Here is a 10,509-nt window from a genome sequence, read left to right on the forward strand (position 1 = left end):
ATAGTCCTCCTCTCTCTCGTCGTTTTCGTTTCGAGTAAGTTATTTTGTAAACATTATCGTATTGTATGTTTATGACGTTATTTATATTATGCATATTTTATTGCATTATGCATAATTATAATTGTGTTTAATTACAGATTGAATGCCGGTTTTATTAGTCATTTTTAGGTGAATGAATAATTGGGGAGCGAATTATCCGAGTTTACATTTTTCCTATTGGAAAGTGTGATTCGAATAACGAGCTATTCGGATAACAAGCACGTTGGCGGAACAAATTAAGCTCGTTAACCAAAGTTCCACTGTACGTATCAACTAAGAGCTACTTATTGTAGAAATTTTTCTTACTTATAATAACAATTTGACACAAAGTTTCTCACTTATGAAATTAATTCGACTCCTAATGCCTTTCCCGAAGAAGAAATTTTTTTGAGGAATTGTTCATTTTTCTATCGGACATATTTCATTTTAATTTTATTATTCTTATTTCGCAAAAAGAAAAGAACTCCCGATGCTTGGTATATTAATTCCTGTTGCAAAATATCACAAAAATTTCTACAGGGAAAAAATATGGATGTGATCGAAAGAAAAATTGAAGAAATGAACATTTTATTTGCATTGCAACACGTCGAAGGGTTTCGTTGATGGAAAGGGAAGGAGCGTTTTTTTTTTATTTGAGGTAAATAAATAGAAACTGAGTCGAACTAGAATCCAATACATTTCCAATGATGTTGAATAGGTATTAAGGGAACTCGAGTATTTTAAAGTCAATTAGGCTTAACGTGAAAGTTTAAAGAAGTATATCGAAGCACTAATATTATACACAATTCCTCAGTTCTTTCTTTATCCTTCTCTCTTTATTATTTCCTTTTTGTATTTCCCCTTTGTCCTCGATGAGTAGAATTTTGTTCTAGAGAATACATTGCAATTTCGGTATTTAGTCATTACAAAATCGGGGGAGTGACGATGACGACGACATATCAATAATTTCCAACTTCGTGGCGTGAATGCAAGCCGATCTCCCATTTGAAAACGTCTCTCCGCAGTGAGCAGGCACACCTTCTCAACATGATACTTACATAACGAGAAATTTCAAGCATCTACCATCTTCGCTTCAAAATATGGAAGACAAGTGGCATCACAAGCAACAACGAGAAACAAGCACAACTATGGCAACATAAATACGTTTAGGCCACACACACACACACACTCAGAACACACTTTCCGCCACGTGCCAATTCGTTAGAAATTCCGCAGACGAATGTGTACGAGATGCATGTACCATTAAGTAATCGTAATTTCTAAATTATACGGATCTGAACTTCTTTGTAGAGCGTCGAAATCAAGACGAATCACCAGATGATTCGAAAGTCATGAAACATTTTTACAGAGCCATATTTCAAACACGTGTTATAGCTATATACATATATTATATATATATATATATATATATATAAGATCATGCTGACCCATCATTGAAGCTGGGAGTCCCCGTGACCCCTGTATGTTCACCCATGAAAATTATATAAGAAACAAATTTTATTTAATTAATCTGACATAATGATCTCGGGACGTAGCGCAATACTACACTAGAAAAAAAATACATATATATATATATATATCTTCTTTTACCGGTCGAGTGTATTTCTATAACAATCCCACCTTTTCTTGAGCAACTTCCTGAACAAACAAAACACTGCACTTAAGCGCGTAAAACACGAAATCTTAAAATGGCCACGGAAGTTAAGAACGACAGCTGTGAGGTCGTGTGGTGGTCGGCTGAAGTCTGCTAACCGCACATGCAACTTGCAAACTTTCCCTCTTGGGAATTTCTAACAATTGGTACACGTTGGAACGTGGTGTGTGTAAGCATAGCCCTGAACCATTAATGTTTTCGGAATTACGCATGTTTCGTGTTCTAGTGGTGCTGCCATCTATCTGTCTTCTAAATTTTAAAGTGAAAATGGCAGGTGCCTGAATTTTCCGTATTATACTGTATAAGTATCAAGTTGAAGGTACATACCATTCCTATTTGAAAAGGTCTGTCCGCGGAGAGACTTTTTCAAATAGGAAACCGGCTCGCGTTCAGGTCTCGAAGTTCTTAAACCGCGGAAAATAATCTTAGGCCGACCAACACTGTTCCGTCGACGCAGTTTGAACCTGAATCCATGTGATGCGAGTCCAACACGATGACACCTCGGCTGAAATCTGACACCTCCAATTCGGAAGTAGGATGGCAGCACTTTTTTTTCACAGATTTACACACACCTCAAACATCATAAATCAGGTTAGGAGCATCCACGTGTCATTTTTTTTTCCAATGTGTGATCACATATTCCCAAAGATCAGCATGATCCGTCGCGGGAATTAGTTAGTCTTATAGTAGACATGCATGCCCGAACTGAGATTCGAACCCAGACCGGCACAGCCATGGGCTAGCTCCCTTACCACTCGACCGCCAGGCGACGTGGACAATTTACACACACAACTTTTTCTGGCATGTACCGATTCGGTAGAATTTCTTCAGGAATGTTTACGAGATTTATTTTCAAAACGTTGTCTTGAAACGTTTCTCTTTTTTTTTTTATTTCCAGAGGTTGGAAGATTGGATAATTTTGCTCAGTGTTAGATCATCTCAAAACGACCCGATCGTGAAATAAGGAATATGTGGAACTTTTTTTCCTTTCGTCATTGTCATTTTTAATACTACGCCACTGACTTTTTTGTGTCTTTCCTATAATATATCCTCGCTTTTCTTTTTTTTCCGGCAGATAAAAAGATGGCAATGGTGTGGGGGGGGGGGGGGAGATGTTCTAAACAAAAAGAAACTAACAAATCGGTAGGAAATGGAAGAAAGGAGAGGGAAAAATAGATTGGAGATGTGGCGAAAAGAAAGGCATTTATCGGATCTGATGGACTCCTTGTTACGTCGCCTCGAACTCACTAAATTTCTCTTTCTCCGATTTCGCTGCGCTACAACTCGATACTTTCGCCAGAATTATCCGCATTTTGCCGCTAGCCTTTGCCAACTCGGAAAATATTAAAAAAAAAAAAGAAGAGCGTTGCTAGTTCGTTAAAATGAACTTGTTTGAACAAATAACAAAAGGATTTCGATCACGTTCCCTTTCCATTATCAGTGTGTACCATCAGACATTTTTATAGCAATATACAGTAAAATGGAAAAATCGGAGAGGTTTTCTTTTACGACTAGATTTCAATGACCCTTGTTTTATTTGAAACAGATTTTATTTTTATGAGGTATCCCATTTCTGGTGACTCGGCGACAACGACTGGAGTGAACTCGGCTGTGTGTCTGGTGGAAAGTTCGCTAATAAATGAAAGATTACTGATAAAATGAGAATATTCCTCTCTTATTTAAAGCTAGTAATATTTCATTACCACGCGTATAGTCATTCTGAAGAATACATATATATTGATGTTACGGTCCGAGTCGGAAGTCTGCGTGTTACGGCGAAAGTGATAAATCCTGTAATTATCACAGGGAAAAAGATTTCACCGACCCTTTTAGGGAGTTCGATAAATTTTGTTCATATTTTGTCAATTTATCACATTTTCCTAGAACAGCCTCCCAATTATATATTTTATTTTGTACAATATCACCAAGGTGAGGTACAGTTAGATCAAGGTGAAAATTATGTTGTAGAAAATGAATGACAACATGCCTTAAATTATGGGCAAATAAGTAGAGCTCTGCTTCCTTAGCTCATATACGCAAAGGGGTCATTCAAGTATTACGTCAACATCGATGGGAGGGGGGGTTCCAATTTGCTGACTTTTGATGACGGGGGGGGGGGGTTTGGATGATGCTTACGTCATCAACCACCCTTTATGAAGATATGAAATATTCTTAATGGCATCTTATTCGGTGCGCCAAAAACGGAAAACCTTTGGATGGTTATTGGGCACCTGAACTAACATTCTCCCCCTGAAAAAAATTAGTCTCCTACAGAGCCACTTTAGTCATCTCTAAATGCTTCACGGATCCTTCAAGTGCTCTGGAAATGCGTCGGGGCCGCTTAAGTGCTCTAAAAATGTGTCCGGGCCGCTTAAGTGCTCTGGAACTGTGTTACGTATCACTCAAGTGATCCGTAATTATGCCACGGATCACTTAAGTAATCTGGGGATGTTCCGCGGGTAACTTGAGTGATGTAGAACCGCACTGGGAGCCGCTTAAGTGCTCTAAAACTGTGCCACGTGTCACTCAAGGGATATCTGAATGTGCCACGGATCGTTTATTTTGTACGGTTCCTCATAAATTGTGTCACCGTTTTTAGCCGGATCAACAACGGTCTGTGCTATCATAAAACTCGAGGTTTAAAACTCAACAAACACACGATCAGACGAATCGATTGAAGCAACTTAATTCATCTATTCAATTTAATATTTAACAAAAACATCATGGGCCAGCCGGAACAAACTATTGTGAACAATAAAGCAGGAACAATGCGGGATAACAATAAAAATCAAATATTTTAAAGAAGACTTGACGCATGCGCATCACACGACACAAATCACCGCACAAGCTGTGATGACGGAATATCTTCCTTTGCATATCTGCCACAGGAACCCTTCCTCAGCGAGATGGCCACGGGAACCCGAGCGAAAAATTGGCAATCGGATCGAATGCGTTCTGGAACTGTGTCGCGGGTTACTTAAGTGATCTTTGAATGTGAAAGTGATCTTTGAGGCCTACTTCGGTGATATGAAAATGTGCCACAGGCCACCTAAATGCTCTGGAATTGTGCCACGGGTCATTTAAGCGATTTGTAAATGTGCCGCTTTGTTCATTTTTACAAAATTAGGTTTGGGGGAAAGCCACATCAGATAACCCTCAGGGCCACATTTGGTCCGTGGGTCAAGGGTTTACCATATATGACTGAAAGGGTGGGTCACAATGAATTTCTTAAAGAGAAATTTTGAGTTCTTATCCTTCAAAAGCATTGAAATCAACAGAAATTGATTATAATAACATTTCTTTCGAAATTTTAATTGCTTTAAAAAAATTTTGTATTAAAAAATAATTTTTTTTCGTTTGGGGGAGCCGCACGATACCCCTATGCCCGCCTCCCACGTACGTTTCTATCTAATCCCACCAATATGCGTTAGGAGGTATGGGGCAGTGCTGACGAAATTTTGCTGACAAGGGGGGGGGGTCAAAAATGGCTAAAAATTTGCTGACGTAATACTTGAACGGCCCCAGAGGCTCAAAATTTATGGATTTCCGGAACCATCTTGGGAGATAAGGCGATGAAAGTATTTTCATCCTCAAAAATCACGATACGTTTTTGATGATTTTTCTTTTTTCGCTTCTCTTTTACCGTCACTTTTAACGGGTCTCCAAAGATGACGGTATGAAGTAAGATAAACCTAGATGGTGAAATTAAATGAGAATGATAATTTTCTGCTTGTTATCGTACCTTATAGTAATTATTTTTCTCAGAAGTAAAAATTTCAGTACTAAGCAATTTTTTATTCTTTTATGATAAGGAACGGTGTTTAAAAGCTTTTTCCTAATGAGCAAAAGAGGGAGAATCACGCAGTGAAGACACTGTCGCAAAAAAGTCGCCATCATCGAAACCACTGATATCCCGTTAATGTTGTCCATTGCAAGTCGCTAATGATGATTTCCTTCAGGTTTATTTCCTGCACTCGAGGGCTAATTAACGCTGCCTGACGATAATTAAAAAAAGATGTTGTTATAATATAAAATGCACCAAATACAACCACATACCCATTGCCACAATTACTGATAGAGTAAAATAAGACGAAGCTGTAAATTAACAATTATTACAAGATAATCGGGAAACAGCATGTTATGTAGAGACGATGACTTTTGGAAAGATTCTTCGAAAATCATTTGTTGCTATGGGGAATCGAACCACCGACCTCTCATGATCCGAGCCATTGCTCTACCAACACGCTATCGAAGCAGTGGGAATTTCCTTCTTCGGAACGTGATGAGGTATTGGAGCAAAATGAATGTGGTTGACCTTTTCCAAAAAATCATCATCTCTACATAACATTCAGTTTTCCGTACATCTTGTAAAAACAAGAAACAAGTAGAGAGTGGCATCTTACCTCATATTTAAAAATTACACTGTGCACCACCGATTTTGAGGCCGGGTTTTTTTTAAACTGATTTTATGTATATTTCACGCACTGAAAACGAATGACATTAGTTTTTGCCCATCAGCTCTTGTTTGTGAGATATGAAAATAGTGTTATTCACATTAACACATTAAATTAGGGAAACAGTTATTTTCCGGATATTATGCTGAGGTGAGCTCGGAAAGAAAAGTCATCACGTCTCCGCCGGGACTCGAACCCAGGCCCTCTTGCCCGGTATGCAAGAGGGCCTGGGTTCGAGTCCCGGCGGAGACGTGATGACTTTTCTTTCCGAGCTCACCTCAGCATAATATCCGGAAAATAACTGTTTCCTTGATATCTCTGGCTGAGAAAAAAGCCATCTATATCTCTCTAAACATTAAATTAGGCTTAGGGTATAGGCATTAAATTAAAAAAATTGCTTAATTCATTTTTACCATCTCGATTGATTGAAAAAAAACACAGCAACACTCCTGTAAATCTACGATAGCTTAATTAAAAATCAGAAATGAAAAGAGTAATTAAATGAAAAGATAATAAAACGGATAAAAACAAAAGAAAAAGTTATTCTTTTCCACTCCGAAAGCTTCATTTGTTTGAAATTCTCGAGTTAACTTTGTTTACACGGTATCTTTACAGATTCCAACAGTAATCTGCCATCATATGAGTATCCCATCTGCCCTGGTATCAGTCCTCCATTGTCTTCATGTGCTAGTGAAATCGTTCACTTTGTTCCTCACTAGTATCGCCTAGATTTTCGGAGACACGGCCCAAGTGGCTGTGCACGTAATGAACCTTTATGCTCATATTACAACCAATGTCTCTAAAGTTTTTGAGCATGCTGTTAACTAGTTCAACATAGTTTGCAGCCTTGTGGTTGCCTCGAAATTTCTTGACAACAAAGACAAATGAGATCCCCACTGTCTCGTTCATGGAATCTACGTATTGAGGATCACTTATGAGCTGTTTCAATTCCTGTTTCTGAGCATTTTCAAGTCCACACAAATTACTCATTGATGTTCGTGAAACTTAATTTTGTCTATCACCGAAGCGATAGTATCGCATTCCTTTTTCATCTTGATAGAGTGAGCAATGGGTATATTGGCCCTTTTAGACCTCTTCTCTTTCCATTAGTCCACTGTCGTACAGGTTCTGTACAAGTTTTACACACTATGTGTGTGGAGTCCAAACTTTATCTTTGTCACCAAGCCTAACGCCAAAATACCAAAGGTAAGCTCAAAATCAGAAATGGCTTTTCCGTTCTTTTTTTAGGGTTTACTCATCACGTATGTCGCAAAATATATGAGGATGATTATTACAACTTCTCTGACTGGTGTGATTCTTCCTTTTCCGTTCAAAACAAGCCTTCAAAACAAAGAACTTCATAAGTTATATAATTGTTCGCAATTAGCGAAATGAATTTCCTGGAGGAGATTAAAAAAGCACTTAAAACTTTACTTAGATCCGGATTGCATGTCCCACGGCCATGCTTTGCGAAAGCCAGATGACACCCATCTAACTTAGACACACGGAGCAACAAGATCCGAATAGGGGAATAAAATATAAAAGAGAAAACGAACACTGACTGCCCTGTATCCACACCCTCCCAACTATAAACAGTAGTTTAGATGTATGTTCGATGTAAACACTTCGTTATGCCAATAAATACGGCTTCATACAATCAGCTGATAGCACTATAGAGAAGAAGGAAGAAAAAAGCAGAGGAAAACGAATCCTCATAAAAGAACTTGACTACTACTCAATGTTAAAATGTTGCATAATTTAGCTACGCTGAATCTCAAAAACTAGAGCTAATAAGATAAAAACTGTATTCATATTTGAAACCCAGTACATCAAATACACGAAAAAAATTCCAGGCACCAAAAAAATTTTTTTGTAACACCATGTTATCGTTTGTTCCTAGCTGTTTTTGTACTGAAGGGGATGTGTGTATACACTTATAAGGATACGGAAAAAACTGTGTTCTAATTTCGTGGTTCTCGAATGAATTTTCATGGCTCTCTTAGGGTGATATCTATTGATCGGCACTCTTGCCCAAAATGCGCAGCCACGAAGAAAATATATATTAAATTGGCAAATCAGAAGCTTAGTGGATTCTGGTTGTCAAATTCCAGTGATTCATTCTGATTACATACCGAAATCAATAATTAAGAAAGGGAAAATCATTTTAACCAGCGCATTCGGAGAAGGAATTAACAACAAATATATATATATATATATATATATATATTTGTTGTCTCATTTAATCTTATTCAAACGTATTCCTTGCTCTCTTTGAAGCTTTTTCCAATCTTTTCTCTCTATTTCATTACTTTTCTTTTATGGGATAGGGTTCGCCACCTTCCCGTAAATTTGAAGACTGCTCGAATCGCGTATGCTATTTGCTCGTGTCAGTTTTTTGCGTGAAGACAATTATTATTATCTCTACGTAACTGGAATAAAAACTGTTTCTACGTAATTTTCCCTCGAAATTTCATGCTGTCACTTTTTTTTTTCATGTGTCGTCATTTTTTATGAACGAACCTCAATGCATTGTTGCTCCCACAACTTTTAATATTTGAAAATTACGTGATAGATTCGCACAAGTATCTATACGTATACTTGCATCAAATGTGTGCTAGTTTCAATCACATACTCGAGCACAATTTTTATTTTATGTTTTTTTTTTAACATTGTGCGTAAAATGTGTAAAGGGATTTTTAATTGCTCTCCACACTTTTTATCATTGTGTTTTTCATTATGCCTTGAGTTAAAAATAAATATCTTAAGTGGGTTTCCAATTCGTCCAAACACTTCAGTATATCATCAAATAACTTATATGAGGGAAAAAAAGGTCGAAAACTGCCGCGTTTGGAACTAACCTGTAGTTCTGATTCACCCTCGTGTGTACAGAAAATGAACGTGGTGCTATTTGAAAAATGATCAAAAGATCAAAGATCAAATAATGTTGACTTCCTGTTTGAAGAATGTCCCTCGCCCATCAATTCGATTTCAGAAAAGCTGGGGAAAGAAAAGAACAGATGAGAACTTATTCTTGGCAGTGATATTCCTTTCGTTTTAATACGACTTTATATTATTCAACTTCTCTGGAAATTCAAATGATGCTAAAAAAAATACCGATATTTCCACCTTTTCTGATTTTCTGCAATGTCTCAATAAATTTGTATCTTATAGCCGAGCGAAGAACAACCACCAACTTTCGCACTTTGATTTACGACCCTGCATCGACTCGGCGTTTATTTTGCATTATGTTTTACTCATCTGTATTAGCGTTAACTTATGATGCCGTAATTCTGCAATAATTTATATGAACGACGCACCACATTATGGGATAATTCATTACTAAAAGTTGCTCAAAAATACGATTCCAAAACTTACTCAATGGTCTGATGTTGGTGACTTGTACCGATTGCCTGTAGCTCTCTGGTGAAGCTTCAGACGGGCTATCGGATACCATTCCGGCTGTAAATATCATCCTCGTCTGATTTGTGTCGTTGAACTCCTCCACCGAGCCCGGGTCAAGTATATTAGAATGTTGATGAAGAGACGGCATTTCTCTTGTAATTTCGCCTCTCCCAGGGAAGCGAACCTCCGCTTCCCTGTCAGGTGGCGGCAGTCATAGAGTACGAAATCTCTTCCGGCTTTTGGTGCCTCCAATCGAGCCTTCGGTCACCTGAACGAGTTTGGTGATAGTCTTTAGAATGTTAAAGAACCCGAGATGAAGGGTTGCTCCGGCTCTCACTTTGAACCTCCGCCAAATACTCGCCAAATAATGATAGAACGTTTTATAATATACGCGGAGCTAAGAAAAGAAAGAATCATTCATTCGATATTTCGGAAGCAAGATTTTCTTTTCTTTTTTGTGAAAACACCATTAATTAGATACAAAATGAAAAACTGGTCCCGAGATGTACGGTTGATCCCATTTAAACTATGTATGAAACGTGTAACATCGGTGCGAGTTATGTCGTCTGGCGGTTTTCAGATACAAATCGATTGAGATTCCTGGAGTCACATACTTTACGAATATTTAAAAAAAAATTTATTAAAACCTTTCTGTTCAGATTGTGAATCCGAAGCATTAAGGCGTATTTATTCAATAAGACTGGCGCGTTTCAAAAGTTACCGAGACCGAATACATTCCAACGCACAAAAAAAGAAAAAGAATTCACGTTATGTGGGGTTCAGTTTGAACAATAATATTTTTACATCTGTTTGTTCGTTTAAAACAGTGATTCTACTGAACCGGGGGTGCGAGATGGAAAAGAAAATGATAAAATATCGACTAATTGTTCAGGAAAATTAAAATGGTGACGAAATTTAATTCAGTTTTTTAAAAATATGAAACGCGTACCGGTATTTGGA

The 10,509-nt window shown here is 37.7% G+C and overlaps 1 protein-coding gene across 1 annotated transcript in view; it reads right to left on the reverse strand.

The window, feature by feature from the left end:
- Positions 1-9,826, reverse strand: part of LOC149086482 (synaptotagmin-15-like) — a 74,628-nt gene extending 64,802 nt beyond the window's left edge. Inside the window, exon 1 of the mRNA XM_089255884.1 lies at positions 9,523-9,826. Coding sequence (XP_089112010.1) covers positions 9,523-9,697 — 175 coding nt within the window. The 5' untranslated portion in view covers positions 9,698-9,826. The remainder of the gene's footprint in view (positions 1-9,522) is intronic.
- Positions 9,827-10,509: the final 683 nt, after the last annotated feature.

This window comes from Pholcus phalangioides, unplaced genomic scaffold (genome assembly GCF_987345545.1).
Source record: "Pholcus phalangioides strain wild (caught in Gottingen) unplaced genomic scaffold, Ppha-v1.0 ptg000004l_1, whole genome shotgun sequence".
Classification (NCBI taxonomy): domain Eukaryota; kingdom Metazoa; phylum Arthropoda; class Arachnida; order Araneae; family Pholcidae; genus Pholcus; species Pholcus phalangioides.